Source organism: Amia ocellicauda, chromosome 5 (genome assembly GCF_036373705.1).
Source record: "Amia ocellicauda isolate fAmiCal2 chromosome 5, fAmiCal2.hap1, whole genome shotgun sequence".
NCBI classification, from domain to species: domain Eukaryota; kingdom Metazoa; phylum Chordata; class Actinopteri; order Amiiformes; family Amiidae; genus Amia; species Amia ocellicauda.
The window spans coordinates 48,016,444-48,039,992 of NC_089854.1; the positions used below are offsets into that span (position 1 = coordinate 48,016,444).

At 38.6% G+C, this 23,549-nt stretch overlaps 1 protein-coding gene across 3 annotated transcripts in view; it reads left to right on the forward strand.

Annotated features, from left to right (window-relative positions):
• The first annotated feature begins 5,920 nt into the window (after positions 1 to 5,920).
• orc5 (origin recognition complex, subunit 5) overlaps positions 5,921 to 23,549 on the forward strand; it is a 73,936-nt gene continuing 56,307 nt past the window's right edge. For 2 of the 3 annotated variants that reach the window (XM_066705545.1, XM_066705547.1), the window contains exons 1-2: positions 6,331 to 6,478; positions 7,069 to 7,202. In XM_066705545.1, coding sequence (XP_066561642.1) covers positions 7,095 to 7,202 — 108 coding nt within the window. In that variant the 5' untranslated portion in view covers positions 6,331 to 6,478; positions 7,069 to 7,094. Of the gene's footprint in view, positions 6,061 to 6,330; positions 6,479 to 7,068; positions 7,203 to 23,549 lie in introns of those variants that run through there. The other variant, XM_066705546.1, reaches the window with a different exon arrangement.

Sequence of the window (23,549 nt, forward strand, 5' to 3'; positions counted from 1 at the left end):
AAAGGTGATTTAAACAATTTTGAGCGTGGCATGGTTGTTGGTGCCAGACGGGCCGGTCTGAGTATTTCACAATCTGCTCAGTTACTGGGATTTTCACGCACAACCATTTCTAGGGTTTACAAAGAATGGTGTGAAAAGGGAAAAACATCCAGTATGCAGCAGTCCTGTGGGCAAAAATGCCTTGTTGATGCTAGAGGTCAGAGGAGAATGGGCCGACTGATTCAAGCTGATAGAAGAGCAACTTTGACTGAAATAACCACTCGTTACAACCGAGGTATGCAGCAAAGCATTTGTGAAGCCACAACACTTACAACCTTGAGGTGGATGGGCTACAACAGCAGAAGACCCCACCGGGTACCACTCATCTCCACTACAAATAGGAAAAAGAGGCTACAATTTGCACAAGCTCACCAAAATTGGACAGTTGAAGACAGGAAAAATGTTGCCTGGTCTGATGAGTCTCGATTTCTGTTGAGACATTCAGATGGTAGAGTCAGAATTTGGCGTAAACAGAATGAGAACATGGATCCATCATGCCTTGTTACCACTGTGCAGGCTGGTGGTGGTGGTGTAATGGTGTGGGGGATGTTTTCTTGGCACACTTTAGGCCCCTTAGTGCCAATTGGGCATCGTTTAAATGCCACGGCCTACCTGAGCATTGTTTCTGACCATGTCCATCCCTTTATGACCACCATGTACCCATCCTCTGATGGCTACTTCCAGCAGGATAATGCACCATGTCACAAAGGTCGAATCATTTCAAATTGGTTTCTTGAACATGACAATGAGTTCACTGTACTAAACTGGCCCCGACAGTCACCAGATCTCAACCCAATAGAGCATCTTTGGGATGTGGTGGAACGGGAACTTCGTGCCCTGGATGTGCATCCCACAAATCTCCATCAACTGCAAGATGCTATCCTATCAATATGGGCCAACATTTCTAAAGAATGCTTTCAGCACCTTGTTGAATCAATGCCACGTAGAATTAAGGCAGTTCTGAAGGCGAAAGGGGGTCAAACACAGTATTAGTATGGTATGGTTATGCTATAGTACAGCATTTAAACTGGTTCAATAAAAGTGCGGGTATGCACATTTTTTGTTGGGGGATAACAATCATATTATTCAATTGCTTCATTGTGATACAAAACATTTTATTAAATGTTCTCATGTAGTCCCTCCAGAAATCTGCACTCGCGGAATTTGCTGCAGAATTTGCCTTCTTCAGCAGAATTATTTCTTAGAAGACACCCTTATCCAGGACGACTTACAAAATATAAGAGCATTACAAAAGTGCAATAATATAGTGTAGTTCAAAACCTAAAACAATTACCAGTTCAAAATTACACAAGTGCACAGGAAAATATAAAGTTCATACAAAATACAAGTCTTACATCCTAGATTGTAATAGCTAATGAGTGCAGACAAGGTGTAAAGTCATAGTAAAGAGCTAAGGGCATGGGGGCATAGGGGAAATCAAAATAAACAACACGAGTAGCCCTACCTGCAATGTAAAAGCAAGAAGTATGATGAAAACATATATATAAGTGCAGTTTAACACGAGAGCCGAGTCACATAGGGGAATAAACTACTAAATAACAGTTACAGTTCGGGGTGGACTGTGAAGTGCGGTAGAAACTTCGGTGGGCCAGTCTGTTTGGACCTGCATGGGCTGCTGGTCTATATTTGATTTATTTTGTATTATTATTATTATTATTATTATTATTATTATTATTATTTATTGCCATTACATGCTGATAAGGACACAGTATAACTCAGCATTCTCGCTCTCTCTCGCACACACATCATCACTCCAATCATCGCTTGTGTGAATCCAATATTGTAATATCTAAGGGGTTGGAGTGGCCACTCTCTGTGGATTTGCCAGGATTTTCTTACAAAGGGATTGGTGAACCGATTTCGCCTTTCGTTGGAATCTGTTGTATTGATAGTGGGTGAGTGTCATGTCAGTCAAAGATCTTCTATAGTAAGAAGATACTCCACTCAATTCCCATCATGCTGTGCGCAACGAATCATGGTACAGAGAGAGAGAGAGAGAGAGAGAGAGAGAGAGAGAAAGTGAGATTTGCATACAGTAATAGAATTACATAATGCGGAAGTTAGCACACTGCAATACACTTTTTGTAATGTTTAAACATGTATATGTAATGGGGCTCATTCAACAAAATTAATGAGCATGTTACAAGTGACGTAACCCCTCTAAATCAGTACAGTGTTAATCACGCAGCATCTGGAGACCCAGTCTTCTGGCATAGAGGGCTTATCACTGAACTGCAGTGAGCTTGATTTCAGTAGGAAAGTCATTCCACCACTTAGAGTCCAGGGAAGAAAATGAATGGGCTCCGGAGGAAGGGGAGTGGAAAGGAGGCAAAGTTAGTCTTTTGGCGCAGGAAGACCGGAGAGGTCTGGAGGGAATGTACCGAGAGATGAGGATCCGAAGGAAGCTCGGTGCAGTCTGGTTGAGACAACGGTAGGTGAGGGTCAATGTCTTGAACTGAATGCGAGCTGAGATCGGGAGCCAATGGAGGGAGTGGAGTAGTGGAGTAGCATGTGCAAATCAGGGCAGAGAGAACACCAGACGAGCCACAGAGTTCTGGATGAGCTGGAGCAGGTGGGTAGCAGTTGCAGGCAGGTCGGCCAGGAGGGAGTTGTAGTCCAGGCAGGAGAGAACCAGGGACTGGACGAGTCGAGTAGTCGTTGAGGAAAGGTCCGATTTGGCGTTTGTTGCTTAGGAAGAATCAGCAGGTGCGTGTCAGGGTGGTGATGTGTTGAGTGTAGGAGAGTGCAGAATCGAGTGTGACTCCTATGATTGGAGAGGAGGGGAGACTGTTGAAGAGCTTGCGGATGTCTGATCTCTTATAGGAGAAGAAGAAGGCAAAATCATCAGCAGGAGAGAGAAGGGGGGAGGAAGGGGGGGGGTGAAGAGGGAGGAGAAAATGGAGTAGAGTTTGCGGGGGGTTATTGACCAAGGATTCAAAGAGTGATTGGAAGTAAGACTTCATAGCTGAGGTGAGTGAGGAGGAGAATGCAGAAAGTAGAGAGGAATGTAAGTTGCTGATAAATTAAAAAGGAGTAATTGAGAAGTTAAAAAGAACAGTAAAGATTACTGAATAAATCACTAAAGATACAATGTAAGAGGTAGAGTGACTAACCGATGTGTTCTGTAATTTATGTAATCACGTGATCCACATTTGTCCAGAAATTATACCTGTACTGTGTGGACAGCATGCTGTACAGTATGTATAAAGCTTTAAACCTTAACATCGCATATTCTCATTTTGGACAGGTGAGGTAAATGTTATTTAAAGCTATTTAAAGCTGTCCACCTAAAGTTGAGAGAGCAGCATGAAGAGGAGAGAATTGCTCAGAGAGCTGTAGATCAATCAGGATGGATGTGGTTATAGAATACTTACAGTATTGCAGTTCTTAAGTTTGAACATGGTTTAGATTACATCCTTTCGAAATCCACTGTCTTGAGGCCCACTTAAGGTGGATTCTTTTTTCTTCAGCCATCTGTGAACTGCCTGAGTTTACATGATAAAAGAGTTTTATTTGGTATGGTTGAAAGTTGAAAAGATCCTGGTTAGGCATAACTATTTATTAATCATCACAGTCCAAACTGTAATTATTGTGATGAGACATAAAGAGGATAGTTAAAACATGTCTTGTACATGTATATAATAAAATTATATGACAATCTACCTTCTTAAACTGAGAAAAGGAAAGCCATGCCTGTAAAACATGGAACCAACAGAGAAGCACAGATGTGTTTGGAAAAACATGTTGTATTGATTTAATTAACTTGATGTCCTTGTCAACCATCCAGCCTCTATAAATAAATAATATTGTCAACAAATAGATATATACTTAGTACAAGAGAAATAAAGCCATACTGCAATAGACATACATATTAAATGGTGGAAAATGTATTACACAATGAATCATAAGAAACCTTGTGCAATCATATCCTAAACCAAAAATATAAATAGAACAATTTGGTATGAATTTGATTCATGATTTGCATTAGTATACTTTCTTTGAAAATAAAAATACTACTTTGAAATATATTTTACCTTGGTAAAAACCCTGGATTTCTTCTTTTAATAACTTCCAAAAGAATTTGAAGATGTTCCTGTTTTTCACTGGTAGTTACAAAGAAAGCCACGGGGACTCCATGTCCATGCTCATTCTTGATGAGGAGAGTGTAGAGAGCATAGCCATAGTTTGTTATTCCTGAATATGTGGCATCAAAAAACACTAGATTCTTTCCAATTTTTTCTAACTGCTCTCTTTGCCATTCAGATTGCAGGCAAAGAATAAGAGGATCTCCATGTATCCTTGAAAGAGGCTGGTAATACATAACATCATCTTTCAAAGCAGTCTGAAGAAGCTTGCTGACACTTCCAGCATTGCCTTTGAGAACTAATGTCATCTGGTTTTAAATAGTAGCGTCGATCAGCCACATCATGTTTCCCATGCATTTCTGGCCATTCAATAGCCTTCAGAGCAATCTCAGTGTTTGTAATATTTAATGAAAAACATATTTCCAAAAGGATCAAGAGGGAGGGATCAATAGCATTTACTTTCTTTTCATTTATATCTTCAAGGTTGTGAGTATGATCTTCCAACTTTTCACGTATCACAAGGGCTTGATTGGATCCCTTTGAGAGGACTTGAAAGGATATGTATGCATCACAGCTAATTGAATAGAATGTGTGTCAATCAAATATTTCTCAAATTACATGACAGGTCGTCCCCCTGACAGTCAACATTTTGCCTCTGATTGGATAGAATGTGTGTCAATCACATATTTATTGAAGCTAAATACTGGCTGTATTCTAGTAACTCCACAAAACTCTGCGTCGCCTGCGGGATTCTGCCTCTGACATCACCGTCTGCGCAGACGTAGATGGGACAGATTCGGGAGAGTTTTGTGTGAAGCAGACTCCACAAGCAAGTCGACTGTCGGTTAATCGTCGACCAACAGACATTGAAAGTCAGCTTCGGACTTCATAACATATTTAAGAATAAACAAACCTCACCATTTATGTTGTTATTATAACACTTACAATCCACACACAACAGCTGAGTATGAAAAGGGGATGTAATAATAATTTAATACTAATTTCACAGTAAGAAACCCCACCAGATACTCAAGGAACGTATTTTAAGAACATATTTGTATAACTGTATTTTGCTTACGTTGCAAGTCCACTCATCAAATTCAAATTCAAAATTCGAAAAGAGCTTTCTAGGCATGACATGGTTACACTCGTTTTGCCAGAGCAATTACAAGGGCTCCAGTGCAAATACAGAGCAGTGCAGTGGGCATAATACATAATACAATTATGTATGATATTAACTATTTTATTTATGATATTAACTATATTATAGTACATTAAATAAATATACTTCATGACTGTACATAGTTCAAGTTTGTTCAAGTTTTAAAAATCATGTTCAAAAGACCAGTTGATTCATCATTCATCACGTTTTTATTGTCTACGTTTTATTGTTATTATTTACGTTTTATACCATAACTGAATTGTTTACTATTTCTCCTCCATAAAGATACTAAAGGGAATTAGTGTATTAACCCAAATAAACAGACAAGTTAAATTACATTGCACATTAGATAATTGGTTTTAATTTAATACATAATCTAGCGTTAATAATATATTTTAGCGTGACATGGTCTGTGAGTTGCAATATTTCCCATGTTATCTGTAGTCGTTTGTTGTACTGTTTTCATTGCGCTAGCCTATAGATATGGTTTTCTATCAACAATTGAATTTGGGCGGGTTTTAGTGGAGTCGGCGGGATTTATGTTGTGATTCGTCAGTATACTGTCAATCAAATCTGACAACGCTGTCTGTACTGTGCAGTAGCAGTCACGTGTTGATCAGCAGCGTAAAAGCACTCGGTGCGATTTGGACCTGGCGTTTCACTCGCAGTGTTTTCACAGCACTGGCACAAACCCACGAATGATCTGCCATCCAGTATCACTGATGCCCTGAATCAGTCATGTTCATATACACGGTATGTCCAAAACGCGCTCTCTTCAATCTCCGTTTCCAATCCATGTTTATTTGCGGGTAATCACTGTATTCAGTCAATCTGTCTACAGCTGTAAGAAAACACATGTAATGCTGTACAATGCGTGTGTTTTTCAAGCACATGAAAGACTGTAGACAGGTAGAGATCGCCACTTTGGCAGGTGAATTGGATATTGTCAAGTTGTCCTATAGAAACAGGAGATCACAAATTATATCGGTAGTACATACAGTATATCTAAAAGACTACAGCTACCACAATCCAGGACTCACTCAGCGCCATGATTAGGTATCACCAGTCATCACGTGATAGGAAGGAACTGGTGCTAAATTCCTGGCGTGGCGCGAAACCCGATCGAGACAGGGGAGAGGCGGACAAAGTACTATATATACTGCATGAGCAGGTATCGTATGCGTTCGCTATTTTTTATTGAATCAGTAGGGTGGGTCCATCTTAGCATTAGAGATCGGCGGTCCAAAAGGGACACTGATACACAGTAATATGTTAAGTAATTTAGGGTTTCATGATTCTGCAGTGCAGCACGACCGACACATGATTACTATATGATACCGGAGCACAACATGCAGCCGGTCTGCAAGGCGTTATTATTATTATTATTATTATTATTATTATTATTATTATTATTATTGTTTTTTTTTGTTGTTGTTGTTGTTGTTGTTCCAGATTGACCTTTAGAAGTTTCACTGTGCTGTAAGGAAGCTATCTACTGTTGAAGTACTGTCAGAGAGTACATGGATACCAACAACAGCATGTTTAGCTTTGCACACTGTATTGTCATTCAGTTTAACTTGCTTCCTTCCATGCGCACTTGTAAATGTAGCCTAATTGATGAATATTGTGTTCTTCTAAACCTGCCTTGCTGAAAGACGTCTGCCAAATATATAATTAAAACTACAACTTAATAATAAAAACATATTTGTTGTGTGTTATCGTGACTTGATGTGTGTCTCAAAACGTTTCCTTTTGTATCAGTGTGTCTCGGGTCTGTGTCCTACAAGATGCCGGTGGAGGTGCAGGCTGGGCTGGCTGGACGAGGCTTGAAGCTGGGCGAGATCGTGCCATGTCGGGAGACACAGGCCGCTACAGTGTTGGCACTACTGGGGGAGGTGAGTGAGCAGGGGAGATGAAAGGTAGCAGAGTATGGATGTGCTGTAGGAATGTGTGTGTCTATTTTAGTTAGCTTGTCATTGTAAATGTGTGTGTGTGTGTTGTGTGAGTATAGGTGTACATGGAGGGATATCATAGCTGTTTAGCATGTACTATTAGTAATAAATAAAACTGATTACTTTGACATGAGCTAAACTATAGTAAATAAATGCTCAGCTTGTACTTTAAATGTGAAACACTTCTGATGATTTATTATTATTATTATTATTATTACTATTATTATTTATTTCTTGGCAGACACTCTTATCCAGGGCGACTTACAAAATATAAGCACAGTACAGTTCTAAGTTCTAAGCTAAGGGTGACATGACCAGTGGTGGACAAATCACTTTTATGTGTGGTAGTCCAGTGGGCTACCAAAAGGTGAACTATGGTAGCCTGCCACAGATTTTGGTAGCCCACATTTTTCATTTCCATTTAACGGTCCAATAAATCATTTGTAGACAGATACAGATCTAATTTTAAGGTGGTAAAAGGTTCACAACAGAAAAACACAAACACTCCCAAGTACGTAAACTATACATGTTATTTGTTTTATTGAAACATTCCACATTTAAATTGTCATATAAACTTGACAACAACATACCCCTGACAGAATAAATAAATAAATAAATAATAATTAAAATCAAGTGAAAGTAATATGTTATGCCTAGATAGGAAGGCCTGTGTATTGCTTGGTCTGTCCTACATACATTTTGCAAAAATTAAAATACATATTTTTCAATACAAATTTTATTGTTTTGTAAGTTTAATTGTAAAAAAAAATCAGTGCTTTAAATCTTTATTTTAAGTTAGACAGAGGTCCATGCAGGGTTCACCATCAAATTGCATAGGCTTGGCATAGCCATAGTCAGTGTCAGTGTCAAATTTAGTTTGCTTTGTTTGTTTTTTAATTTCTTTCAGAATTCATGTGTTTTGCCAACCTATTCAATATGGAAGCTCTGGGTTCATGTATATTCAAAAAGTAGCAATGTCATTTCAGCAATTATGAGGCTATCATAGCATTGGACTCACGTTGGTGTTTATAAGTTAAGGACTCTGATCCGGAAAGAGAAATGCTCTCCTTCTCAATGTCGGCACTCATCCCTACATAGATAGACTACATACAGTTACCCTACAGTTAATAAAATACATCACGTTACTGCAAACTTTCCCTTCCACAATACAAAGACATCAAGTGATCTTCAAAAAACAGATACAATGGTTTACCTGTGTTTTGACATTACTCGAGACATGTGCTCGAGTCACAGATTGGGGTTGGGACTCACTCTTGGGGTTTACATGGTTTGAGTTTATTGCACATGAGACAAGCTGCTGTTTACCCGTCATGCAAATTCATAGTGAAGGAGTGAATTAATATGTAAATTAGCTCTACATACAGCTCTTGTGCTATTTTAGCAGGAACATCACAAAAAAGGTGGTTTACATGTGCGAGAACAATACTTGAGACACTGGCTGTATTCAAAACCGCATAATACATATACTACATACAAGCATTTCAACATTACTGAAGTGTTGTTATGTAGTACGTGTAGTATACTGTTTCGAATACAGCCACTGACATACAGTGAGGGAAAAAAGTATCAGTCTATAATTTTAATGGTAGGTGTATTTTAACAGTGAGAGACAGAATAACAACGAAGAAATCCAGGAAAACGCATTTCAAAAAAGTTATACATTGATTTGCATGTTAATGAGGGAAACAAGTATTTGATCCCCTATCAATCAGCAAGATTTCTGGCTCCCAGGTGTCTTTTATACAGGTAACGAGCTGAGATTAGGAGCACTCTCTTAAAGGGAGTGCTCCTAATCACAGCTCGTTACCTGTATAAAAGTATAGCGTTATGATGGGTTATTTTGATAAGAGCATTTTAGCTCTGAGCTGAAGCACTGATCCAAAGAAGACCTCTCCCCCCAAAGTTATCAGATTTCCTTAAAGTTAATAGACACCAGATTATAGGTGGCCCTGCCTATCCTTAATCATTGAATAATAATCAGTTAAGGGAAATTGTGGTAACAAGTAATGATAGGATCTTTCTCGGCACCTAAACGTAAATGAGACTAATATATATATAATGAGAAGTTACCTGACATAAATACTAACCTGCGTAGTTATTTAATGTCCGACTAACAATACTAATGAGAGACTCACCTTCGTCTTACTAACCGGTATTGTAGTCAATGTGTTTATAACCTTTTTTGTTTAACGATTTGTGTGTTATCATATGCGATCCCACGGTCTTTGATTTGGTCACGGAAGTGATTTGTCTTTGATTTGTTGATCTAGAGTTGAATTTTAATTTAGTTTTTCCCTTTTGTATAATTAGTGTAGTGCTACATTTAGTCTTTGTTTTTGAATAAATTTGACAATTTATATCTTTGGAATTGGTGTCTGCGTCCAATTATTACAGAAATTGAGTTCTACAAGATTCCAGGATTCGTGATAAGGTGATACTATAAATTCACTTCTTTAATTGAAATGTATAAGTGTACCTTACGCTACAAAAGACACCTGTCCACAGAAGCAATCAATCAATCAGATTCCAAACTCTCCACCATGGCCAAGACCAAAGAGCTGTCCAAGGATGTCAGGGACAAGATTGTAGACCTACACAAGGCTGGAATGGGCTACAAGACCATCGCCAAGCAGCTTGGTGAGAAGGTGACAACAGTTGGTGCGATTATTCGCAAATGGAAGAAACGCAAAATAACTGTCAGTCTCCCTCGGTCTGGGGCTCCATGCAAGATCTCACCTCATGGAGTTTCAATTATCATGAGAACGGTGAGGAATCAGCCCAGAACTACACGGGAGGATCTTGTTAATGATCTCAAAGCAGCTGGGACCATAGTCACCAAGAAAACAATTGGTAACACACTATGCCGTGAAGGACTGAAATCCTGCAGCGCCCGCAAGGCCACCCTGCTCAAGAAAGCACATGTACAGGCCCGTCTGAAGTTTGCCAATGAACATCTGAATGATTCAGAGGAGAACTGGGTGAAAGTGTTGTGGTCAGATGAGACCAAAATCGAGCTCTTTGGCATCAACTCAACTCGCCGTGTTTGGAGGAGGAGGAATGACCCCAAGAACACCATCCCCATCGTCAAACATGGAGGTGGAAACTTTATGCTTTGGGGGTGTTTTTCTGCTAAGGGGACAGGACAACTGCACCGCATCAAAGGGACCATGGACGGGGCCATGTACCGTCAAATCTTGGGTGAGAACCTCCTTCCCTCAGCCAGGGCATTGAAAATGGGTCGTGGATGGGTATTCCAGCATGACAATGACCCAAAACACACAGCCAAGGCAACAAAGGAGTGGCTCAAGAAGAAACACATTAAGGTCCTGAAGTGGCCTAGCCAGTCTCCAGACCTTAATCCCATAGATAATCTGTGAGGGAGCTGAAGGTTCGAGTTGCCAAACGTCAGCCTCGAAACCTTAATGACTTGGAGAGGATCTGCAAAGAGGAGTGGGACAAAATCCCTCCTGAGATGTGTGCAAACCTCGTGGCCAACTACAAGAAACGTCTGACCTCTGTGATTGCCAACAAGGGTTTTGCCACCAAGTACTAAGTCAAAGGGGTCAAATACTTATTTCCATCATTAACATGCAAATCAATTTATAACTTTTTTGAAATGTGTTTTTCTGGATTTTTTTGTTGTTGTTCTGTCTCTCACTGTTAAAATATACCTACCATTAAAATTATAGACTGATCATTTCTTTGTCAGTGGGCAAATGTACAAAATCAGCAGGGGATCAAATACTTTTTTTCCCTCACTGTAAGTTAAGGGAGTCAAATTGTGCCATTTAAAATGCATATCTACTAGCACATATCTTGATGATGATTGCAATAACAATAATATATATTTTCTATTTATTAATATTGTTGCACATGGAAATCTTTTCTTACGGTTATGTAATGCTTGTCTGAATATAATGTACATGTTTAGCTCTTAATATCTCTTAATAGAAATGTGCATTTATTACGCGGTTTCCAATCACGTAAAGCATAAAGAATAAAATACACAAAAGTCCTTTCCACATCAGGCTCTATCGCTCGAAACACAGTTCTTCCATTGACGCTGTTAATAAATGGATGTTTAAAAGTAAATGTTTTAAAGTTTGTTCTTTTTGCAACTTACTGTAATAAACTACATTATGAACTCGTCTGTCTGAAATATACAGCTCTGGAAAAAATTGAGACCACTCCAAGTTCAGAAATCAATGATAAGTAGTCTCTTAATTTTTTCCAGAGCTGTATATATAAAAATGTTCCTTCCCCGCTCATTTCAGATAACATATGCATAATCTATGAAGCCTGCTACTATAGTAGTGAATAATAATCTTAAGAAGAATTTGAATAAGATGTGCACTTACGTGCATATTTAATTAGCCTACTGCATTAGCCTATATTGTACTTTATTAAATACACTAATCTGTAAAGAAATCACAGATAATGTGTTCTCATTGAAACTATTACCACAGTATTAAGTACAAAAATGCCACCAACGTTTGTACCCCATTCATTTAAATCCAAGGTAAAATAGACCCCGTTCACACTTGAGATTGGGCCAGCCTAACTCATATTTGAACGGGGTCATAGATTTAGGCCGGCCCCGGGATGGGTCAAAACTAGTCCCGCTTTTTGACCCGGCCTAAATCTTTAGACCCGGCCTAATGCCGGCCTAAATGTAAATGTCAATGCTCCGGGCCCTGGGCCGGGTGGAAAGTGTCAGCGTGTGACGCAACTCAAGCCCCGCCCCCAGAGACTGCGTGTCTGAGAGACGCGGAATAAACCGAAAAAACAGGGGCACCAAGACAGTTCACACCACTGCGGGACTCACAGTATTGTCTCTGTATTGTTTGAATGTCATATCGCTCTATAGCCTTAAATGTACTGTTACATTTCGCTAGCTCGCATCTTTATATATATTATAAAAGTCTAGGCTAAGTAATGAGTTATAATGATGTAAACAGTTCAAACTACTCGGTCGATTACAATAAAAGTGTGTGTAGCTGGTAAACTTGCTATTGTTTGTTCTTGTACTAAGTATGATTGAAGTCTGAAATTTAACCGTATGCATTTTACATGTGGAAATTGCATTGTGAAATTGCGAACGGAACCATAACTTTATGAATTATCCGAATTTTGCATTAAAACGATATACATTTAACCGAAGCAGGTTTCCATTCAAATTAGTGCATTTTAATACGCGACCAGCTGTTTACTATTGAATCCGAAATGCAATTGAGCTGAGCAGTACAATCACAAATGCCAGCGTTAGAGGTAAAAACTGGGACGATGCAGAAATGAAAGCGCTGTTTACAATGTGGATGGAAGATAAAGTTAACATTTTTAAAGTTAAAAAACAAACCGCAGGAATTGTCCAGCGCTGCTGTCTGAGGATATAACTATAGATGCATCACAGAGGCTGCTTTCGATGCATACGATTGCATACTAATGCACATGATTTCGTGTGATTTAATGCAGAAGTCCTAATAAAGGTTGTATAACAGCACTTTTAGACTTGCAGAACCGAAGATAGACATTTGAAAAGGGAAATATATGAATTAGATTCCCCATTGAACCAGCACATTTTTTATTATTTTAGAAAGCTTCAGCTGCAAAGGGTTAAGATTACTTTCAAATAAAATATAGAACCGAACAATAGCCAATCGATATTAATAAGTTATGATTATAAATACATCGCATACACCTGTAAGCAGACCTAATGTCATGCGTCACTGGTTTGTTTGAGCAGACTTGTTTACTTCCTGGCACGCATTTCGTTTAGGCCACCTTTTCGCCCACATATGTGAACGCACGTAGGCCTCCTAAAACCGCAAGTGTGAACGGGGTGTCTGAAAAAAGCTGGACTAAATTTGAGGTGGCCCAGGGCCGGCCTAATAAGTGTGAACGGGGTCATAGACTACCTCCGTTGCATGAAGGAAATGTATGGGCTTTGTAGACTGGTTTCCCTTTGCGTACCTTTCATTTCTAAAAATTGGTGGCCTTTTATCCTATGTCTGAATGGGGTATAAGTCTTTTCTTATTCAAATATGTGGAAAAATAACTTGTACAATTAAAATGAGCTGAAATTAGAAGTCTCATCAGAGGCAACATTTTTATTTAATTTATGACAGGGTTGAAAATTTTGAATTCAATATGTATGGCACTAGTTTGATCATATAGTATAATGCGCCATGGCTGTGCAACGCACTTCCAGAGGCTATGAGGAGCGCACTACACATTTAAATAAATGTAATGTAAGGATCTCTGTTAGTTACACGTTTTAAAATAATCTTTTCAGACTTTTTATTGTTTGCGCTCCTTTATTGGCTAACCTAGCTGCTTGTTTTCTCTACTTGTTTTTCTGTCTTTGTGTACTGTACTGCTGTATTGCATCTGTGTACTGTGTCTGTTTTGACTGTTGTCTGAGTGTAGCACGTGGGTATAATAAATACAATGTTAATAATGTAGTTTAGGAGGTAAAGATACAGGTGTAGCTCAAGTAACGGTAAAGGCTGAGTACTTTGTGCGGTTTAAACGGATCCAATGTTCGGTCCTTGACAGACAGCTTTTCGGATCCAGAGGCAGCGGCCTGCACCAGCTGAGCCTCTCCATCCTGTCATCGTCTCCAGTGCGTCTCTCTTCAGTGCTCAGCGTCATTGTTGTGCTTGCGCCATATGAGTTCAGCTTTGCTCATGTTGCAGCAAACTGTCTTCAGTGTATTCAATGTGAAGTGCTCCTATACTTTCCACGGGTGTAGCGGCTGCCTCCACCATCTACAAGTTATTATAATTTTTTTTTGTAGCTGGTCCCCAGGTTGACCCAACTAATTAACGATTTATTACATTTTAAGATTTTAGTATATTTTAATAATCGACGTTATCGCTACGTTGTTGCAGCCCAGCTGTCGCTGAGTACTGTTGTATCTGTAAGTGTGTTTTAATGACGAGGCGGCTAACGCCAGCTAGTAGGTGATTAGATATCGTGCAACACTGCAACACTTACGTTTATGACCCATTCTCTGGACTTGTAGTTTTCGTTGCCTTCTCGGTTAATTGCGACAATCCACAACCGAACTACATTTCCCACATTTACACATGATGATAAAATATCGTTATCATAATCATGTCAATGTAGTATTTCCTTATAGAGTTCAAATATTATATTCGCACTGTGCACCCAAATTGTATTTCACATTCGCATTATTTTTATTCGCAAATGCAAGTAAAACGCTCACACTGTAGAGCCCTGATATGGTAACGCTCCACACAGCCGTCTATCACTGTATGAAGTGTAGGGCTGCAACAAACGACAGTTTTGATAATCGATTTAATCTGTCGATTACTTGGATAAAAATAATTCCAGCATTAAATGCAAGTGTTTTATTAAAGTTTTGAGTTTTTCTCATCTTGCGTAATGCTCTCTTTAAAACAACTTGAGATGGCAGTTATAAACCTGCAAAAATCTTTTGATAAATAATGAAAAATAAAGTAAACATTAAATTCAGTGTTTACAGGCTTTTCTATATCAAATAGCTTCCACGACTATGGAGGTAGATTTTTTAATTCCCGAAATGAGAGAGAATACGAGTATGTATAGTAGCACAATATTTAGATTTACATGCACACTGGATGAGGCATACGATCATAACGTGCGTGAAACGAGAAAAACATGAGTGTCTTCATATTCCCTTTTCCACCTCGCACACTGACTGTGAAACAAGTTCGATTCAATCTGATTTTGTGTGCGTTAAAAATGACATCGGACAATGAAACACGAGAGGAAGACGTGGATTGGAAAAACTTATGATCTGCATGTCTAACCACGGAAAACTATACAACAGAGCAAATAAATATAGACCGACAATATATATATATATATATATATATATATATATATATATATATATATATATATATATATATATATATATAAGGTACCTACTGTCTGATGTAGCTAGAATTCTACAGTGTGGTTAAGCACACATAAACACCAACAATGTGACTTACATTATTTACAAAGATTTACAATTTTAAATAAATAGCTTAACGTTGAAACATGCACTCTGCTTTTGTGTCTTTATGGTGATGTGTAGTTTGTTGCAGAGCACCATTTTATTAAGTCTATGTTTAAAGAATTCCCCCACTTTTGAAGATTTGGGTTCGAGCTTTTTGCGATAAAGTCTCATTTTCAGCATGCTGGGAGCTGGAGCCGCCATCATTGGGGATGAACATAAACAGTGCGACGCATCGACGCAGTCCACACAAATCGGTGTATTTACGTAATCATCGTTCCGGCCTTAATCGAGTGTATTGTTTTTATAAGCTTTTGAAAATAACGGCAGAGAAATAATGATGATAATAAAAAACTATACAGACATGCAGGCAACTTTTGAGGCTTCCAGGTGTTTACAGTCAATAAATGTATGGTTTCAGACACCTAAAAATATAAATCAGATGAAGGCAAGTTTTGACAAAATCGGCAGAGTTTTCATGGTCAAGTTCCCCCTCTTGTGGTCAAATAAAGTACAAGCCAGTATTAAACTACCCTTTTTTGATTTAAATATATATATTTTTAATTAAATTAGTTATAAATAGCTCTAGTATCATAAATGAATAAACACTTTGTTCTCTAAGTTTAGTTTGTGTACTGCTTTAAAAAAACATAAAACTAAAAACTGATGCAGCTTTTCAATTCGCAGTTACCTTCTAAACCTCATTTAGTTGCTGACTTTGTTTCATTTGGTTGTCACATTGATTACCGATGTGTATGTTAGGGCTGACCCCTGAAAGTCGACGAGTCAAATCATCAGTTGGAGACCCCTCAGTTGACTGAGATTCTTCAAGTCGAGCAGTCTTTTTTTTGTCAGTCAAATCAAATGTTATTGGTGTATTACAATAATTGTAGATGTAGGACTATATTTTATATTGTAGCAGGGCAAGCTGGCGCTTGCACCAAAAATAATCTGTCTGGTGGTTAGCATTTTCTGCAGCTGACTCAGCGCTTTGGAGGCGCAGCGCTGTTTCAGCTGAGACGCTTTGGTTGCTATGATACGGAATATCCGCAGAAGTAATGTGTTGAAGTACCTACTGTCGCAGATGGTTTGTGTTGCTAACAAATACTGAATGTAAGATGTCGGCACAAGATAGAGTAATTGATCTGGCACTTGCTCTGGATGAAGGGAAGGCTGAAGCACGTAGAGAGAAGACGGACGGACGGTCGGTGTGGTATTTGTCCCGCCCTTCCTCCGCTGTGATTGGATGGCTGGGTAAAAAGTGACAGTAACCAGTGCTGCATTTTACCCAAAGTTGAAAATTTTTAAACTCTTTTTTTTCCTTCAACTCTGGCTTTTTAAATACGCAGCGCTCCCATTGCAAACAATTGAAAAATATGCTGGCTTCAGGAAAAAACGCTTTGGTCTGTGCCAGATATTATGTACACAGGGATTTCCAAGTCTTGGCAGAGTCTGTGAAGCACATATACGCTAAGCACAACTCCTATAACCATATAGCAACACAAAGAAGCTTGGTGTGTTCACAACACGCAGCCTTTCGTCATTCTGCACAGATTCTCAAGATAAATGGTTGCGTTCTTGTACTACTAATTTACTAATTCTGAACAGTATCTGAACATTTAGCCAGTAAATCCGTGTATGCGATCGTGACTAAATTGGTCAGGATCTGTCAGAATGATGATCGCCCATTTATGTGAAATAAAGTTAATAGTAAAATTTAATCACATGCACATCCAACTTACTTAGTAGGTGCATGGTATCCCACAGCTCCAATGCACAAATTAAAAGTATTTATGTAACCCATGCTTCACAGGTTTTTAGCAAAAACGTTTTGATGTACACGAGATCTTCATCCTGATGATCTCTTGTAGATTGAAATGTTATTTTTTTAAAATAAAGTTGAAATGCTGTTTTAATTGTTGTTTTCTCATTATCATACCCGTAGCGTTCCGTGTTTTTGGTTTTTGTTTTGGGGAAAAAAAACAAAAAACACTAAAACCGGGTTTAATAAGATGGGAAGAAAAAAACAAAAACAAAAATCAGTGTTTATCAACCCAGGTCCTGACAAACAAACCACTGTCTCTTCTAATGTTTGCTCACCTGTGCTTTCAGCTCTCAGTTATTTAAGCAAACCTATAATTGAACAAATTAAGTGATTAATTATAAATTGGATTGGATGCCTGTAAGGGGAGGAGGAAGCCCTCATGACAAATCTGATTATGTAGTTCTTTCCTATTGTGTTTATCAAAATCCACAGTATTTTCTGTGTGCATTTCCAACTTTCCATAATTTTTGTTGTAAACAAATAATTTTGTCATGGAAAATCAGAAAATTATCATGGAAAAGTCATGAGAAAAAAAAAATCTGATTTGTGTGGGAACCCTGTTATTAGTATTAATAGTGGTATTAGTAGTAGTAATAGAAGAAGTAGCAGTAGCTGTTGTAAATAATATTAATCGCAACGTTAGAAAGAGATTGAATAGAGGCCAGTTTAAATGTATTAACACGTAGTGTCAGTACTTATAGAGTGGAAATTGTCAAAGGGGACACGCTTTATGTAGAACATGTTTAATGTGCTATAAAATACCATTACTATTGTTACCGGACTGCCACTTTAAGGCAGTGCAGACTGGGAAGGGAACCGTGGTTTAATTAGGAAGTAGTTTATTAGAGCACTTGCTCCAACATGTGGCCAGTCGGGTGGGGTTTTTCATTCACTGTATATATGTACACCGATCAGTCATAACATTATGACCACCTGTCTAATATTGTGTAGGTTCCCCTTTTGCCGCCAAAACAGCCCTGACCCGTTGTGGCATGGACTCCACTAGACCTCTGAAGGTGAGCTGTGGTATCTGGCACCAAGACGTTAGCAGCAGATCCTTTAAGTCCTGTAAGTTGTGAGGTGGGGACTCTCTGGATCGGACTTGTTTGTCCAGCACATCCCACAGATGCTCGATTGGATTGAGATCTGGGGAATTTGGAGGCCAAGTCAACACCTTGAACTTGTGATTCATCAGACCAGGCCACCTTCTTCCATTGCTCCGTGGTCCAGTTCTGATGCTCACGTGCCCATTGTAGGCGCTTTCGGCAGTGGACGGGTCAGCATGGGCCCCTGACTGGTCTGCGGCTACGCAGCCCCATACACAACAAACTGCGATGCACTGTGTGTTCTGACACCATTCTATCAGAACCAGCATTAACTTTTTCAGCAATTTGAGTTTACAGTAGCTCGTTTGTTGGATCGGACCACACAGGCCAGCCTTCGCTCCCCATGTGCATCAGTGAACCTTGGCCACCCATGACCCTGTCACCAGTTCACCGCTTTTCCTTCCTTGGACCACTTTTGACCACTGCAGACTGGGAACACCCCACAAGAGCTGCAGTTTTGGAGATGCTCTGACTCAGTCATCTAGCCATCACAATTTGGCACTTGTCAAAGTCGCTCAGATCCTTACGCTTGCCCATTTTTCCTGCTTCTAACACATCAACTTTGAGGACAAAATGTTCACTTGCTGCCTAATATATCCCACCCACTGACAGGTGCCATGATAACAAGATGATCAGTGTTATTCACTTCACCTGTCACTGGTCATAATGTTATGGCTGATCGGTGTATTTATATTGTTGTTCGACGATGTGGTCCTTGGATCACTAATGCCTCGGTTCCACTGGCTTAAGCGTCCGTGCCATGCTGTGCCGTGCCGGATGTGTCCGTCCTTGGATGCGTCACAGAGCTTTTTGTAAAAGCAGGCCATTGTAGCAAAGCCGTACCCTGTTGTGGGAGGAGCAGAGTGATTGTGGATTTGGTTTGTTTAGCTTTATTAACAAACAGAAAACAACACTACGAGCGACAGAGCCTGATGTGGAAAGGACTTTTGTGTCTTTTATTCTTTATGCTTTACATGACTGGAGACAGCGTAATAAATACACGTTTATGTTAAGAGAGATTAGGAAGAGCTAAACGTGTATAGACGTTTTTTATATTTAGACAAGCATTACGTTACCGTAAGAAAACTTTTCCATGTGCAATAAAAATAAATATTTGCTATTTATTATTCTTGTTATTTTATTATCATCAAGATATGTGCTAGTAGATATGTATTTTATTTCAAATATTTTTATTGATTTTAATGCAATAGCAATACACAGCAATAATCATTATTGCAATAAAACTACTATGTACAAATGAGGAACATTAGGATATTCAGAGGTTGTTATCCCTTTCCCACCCATCCTTTCCCATGCAATAAAAAAAGGCACACAAATGTATGTTTAACATAAAGCTACCTAATTTCCCAAATCAATACCCAAACATACCATACTGTACATACACAGCTATAAACATGTATAGTACTGCACACACATACATATAATACAACGAAGCACATATCCAAAAGCACAGTGCATGTAAAGATATACATTAAAAGCACACAAAAAAAATAAAAAAGATTGTTAAAGGGAGACTCATGGGCACCAGGGGGACATTTATGAGGTTGTCATTAAAAGGACTTATGGCAGTGAATTGATTTGTAAATCAAAAGAAAGAAAGCCCTGCCACCTAGCATAAAACTTGTTGGTAGATCCACGCAGAGTGAATTAGATATTTCCCAATTTCAAGAATTGCATAACGTCCTTAACCCAATGAACATGAGAGGGTGGGGTAGTCTGTTTCCATTTCAACAAAATCAAACGTCTAGCCAAAAGTGTAGCAAAAGCAAGTGAGTCGGATTGAGTTTTGAACAGGGAGATATTATCAGGCACCACCCCAAACAGAGCAATAAGTGGTGATAGTTCAATATGGTGTTCAAATATTTGGGAAAAACATTCAAATATAAAACTCCAAAAAGAAGCTAATTTAGGGCAAGACCAAAACGTGGATCAAAGAGGCCGGGGCCCGTTTACACCTATCACAAGTCGGGTCTAGATCAGGATAGATCTTTGATAACCTCTCCTTACACCAGTGTACATGATGTACAACTTTAAACTGTATAAGAGCATGTCTGGTACAGACAGAGGAAGAGTGTACTCGTAACAGAACAGACTCGCATTCCTCATCCGAAAACTGCGAACCAAGATCTCGTTCCCATAAGCTTTTTAATCTTGATAAAGAAGGAGTATTTAAGGAAGAAATTATTAAATACATTTTAGAAATAGATCCATTAGCTGAGGGTTTAGTTGTAACAAAGAATCCAAAGCTGACGAAGGAGGTTTATAGGGAAATGTTGTAAACTGAGTGCGAACGAAGTTGCAAATTTGTAGATATCTAAAAAAATGTAGAGCGTCCGCATGTGAAGGGAATGACATCAAGAATAAAGTGTTACGTATATTGGCTGACCAATAATAAAATCTAAAATTAGGTAAAGCAAGGCCACCCAATACTTTGGACCTCTGCAAAAAGGCTTTACGATACGGGGGAGCTTTTTATTCCAAAATTGATCCAATTGATCAAAAAAATATTTTGTAAGAAAAATAGTTAAACTCTGAAAAAGATATAGGAATTTAGGGACGGTATTCATTTTTATTAAATTAATGCGTCCAAAGGTAGAAAGAGGTAGAGAGGTCCAACAAGCAAAAGTTGCTTTAAAGAGGCCAGTGTATTTCCTTGTAACAGAAATGCCTAAATACGAGAACTTATCTGTAACAATGTTAAAAGGAAGAAGTACAGAAGAGTGATTTAGTGCAGGTTGATTAAAAGGAAATGGTTCACTCTTATGCAAATGTAGTGATAACACATTATTTATTTGCACATTATTTCTACACACTGAGGCAACAGGGGAAGAGTATACCACTTTAACCCAGGAAATAAAATTAGGGCCAAAGCCAGATTTGTTCAGGGTTTCAAATAAGTAGTCTGAAAAGGAGTGCCCGTTTTTTATAAAGCCAATTTGGTCAGAGGAAATTGGAAGGAAGCACAGTTTCAAGACGGCGAGCCAATATTTTTGAAAGAACTTTAAAATCTGAATTTAGAAGGGAGATCGGACAATATGAGCTGCAATCTAAAGGGTTCTTATTCTTTTTCAATAGTAAAGTAATGGAGGCTTGAGTTAGAGTAGTAGGCAATGACAGTGAAGAAAAAGACTGAAAACATTGAACTCAATAAAGGACAGAGTGAGTGAGCAAACGTTTTGTAAAAGTCAATTGGAAACCCATCTGGGCCAGGAGATTTACCAGTTTGCATGTAAAATCTCATCCCTTGTAAAAGGTTCTTCCAATTTTGCCTTAGCGTCAGAATTAACAGCTGGAATATCTAGATTGTCAAAAAAATATGTAATTAAACAGGGGTCAGTGGGAGAATCAGATTTTTTAGTTAGTAGTTGATCAGTCAGTATTGTGCCTAATTTAGATTTGATTTGAGGGATTAAATGGGACACTTCAGACTGGCGAATCTGATGAGCAAGAATCTTGCTAGCTTTGTCATCATTCTCATACACTGCATGAGTGACTTAGATAGCAACTGCTCTGCCTGTTTGGTTGAAAGAAGAGTAAATACAGTTTGAAGCACAAGTTGTTGTTTATACAAATCAGGAGAAGGAGAGTTAGCAAAAAGTCTATCGGTCTCCAAAATTAGCTTAGAAAGCTAAGATAACCTTCCTAAATAACGTTTGTTAGCTTGGGCAGTGTATGAGATGATCTGTCCATGTATAAAAGCCTTAATTGTTTCCCACAAGGTGGAGGAAGAAACATCAGGAATAGTATTAGTCTCTAAAAAAATAAAAAAAAAACCTAATTTGGGAGGTGATACATGTAATGAAGTTATTGTCAGAAAGTAACAATGTATTAAATCGCCACAGGGAACGAGATGAAGTATGGTCTGGGAAAGTTCCAAAACTAAAGGAGCATGGTCGGAGATCACTAAACCATGATAAGAACAAGAGCTGATTTGTGATAATTTATTGTCCAGAAATAAATCTATATGAGAATATGTTTTATGAACATGGGGGAAAAAAAGAATATTGCCTAGCTTAGGATACAAGAAACACTAAGGGTCTGATACTGCATATCGATCTAAAAAAGACCTAAGAATATTGGCACATTTAGAAGGGTTTTTAGAAGCCTGCGTTGAACGGTCTAAGGAGGGTGATAGCATAAAATTAAAGTCTCCTCCCAGGATAGGAAATGAAAATCTAGGTCTGGTAAAGAAGAAATAAAACTAGAAAGAAACTGAGTGTCATCCCAATTAGGAGCATAAACATAATATCAAAGGAGTATTATAAGGGGTATTATCTGCCAGTGACAATAACAAAACGACCATGAGGGTCTGCTATAGCTCGGGAAGCAACAAAGGGTGTTGATTTGTGAAACAGGATGGCAGCACCCCTGACTTTACTATGTAATTCAGAGTGAAACACCTGTCCAACCCAATCCCTACGTATCCAAAAGTGGTCTGAAGTACAAAGATGCGTCTCTTGGTGGAAAGCGATATTTACTTTAAGAAGTTGAAGGTGATAAAACTTTCTTAAGTTTTACTGGGTGATTTAAGCCCCTTGACATTCCAGCTTTATAACATTTACAGACAACCTCTCATCAGGTTTAACTAGGTTTGTATGTGCCATGTAATATAAAATAAAACAAATAAATAGAGAACAGTATATCACATCAATATTCTCACCCCAGCACCTGGCCAAGTAGAATTCACAGTAAACAAAAGAGAGGGGGGGAAAAAAAAAGGGGGGATTAGAAATAGAATATAAACCCGCCCTTCCACTTGATATCCCCCCCCACCCCAAACGAGGTGTAAGCTTAACCACAAAACACACCATCCGTGCACAAAGTGCATTCTATGAGAACAAATCATAAATACACTCTGAACCCGTAGCCCCGCAGTCTGAGAACATACAGGCTGATGCAACAATAGGAACATCACCAAGAAACATGAATATATACTGTAGTAGCCAAAATAAGATTAAAAGTATGACGTACTAAGAGGAGTTTCTAACGGAACAGAGGAGAGAAAATAATAAAAATAATAATAGTAAATAATAAAAACAGGATGGATAAGAGTAAGCCCCAAGTAGCAAATAGAGGAACACCACAACTATCATTTAAGAAATGTAATAAGAATAGGAGATAAAAAAACAAAACAGGATACATATAAGAAGTATTGCATTCCATTCTGTAGTACAAACAGAAAAACAGGTGTTTCAATCTCTGTTAGATCTAATGATACACAAAAACCAGTGCATGTGCACCATCAATACACACCGGGTTGATTGAACAGGAGCCGCTTCACCTCGCCCTTTTTTTAGCAACAGAAGGGGCAT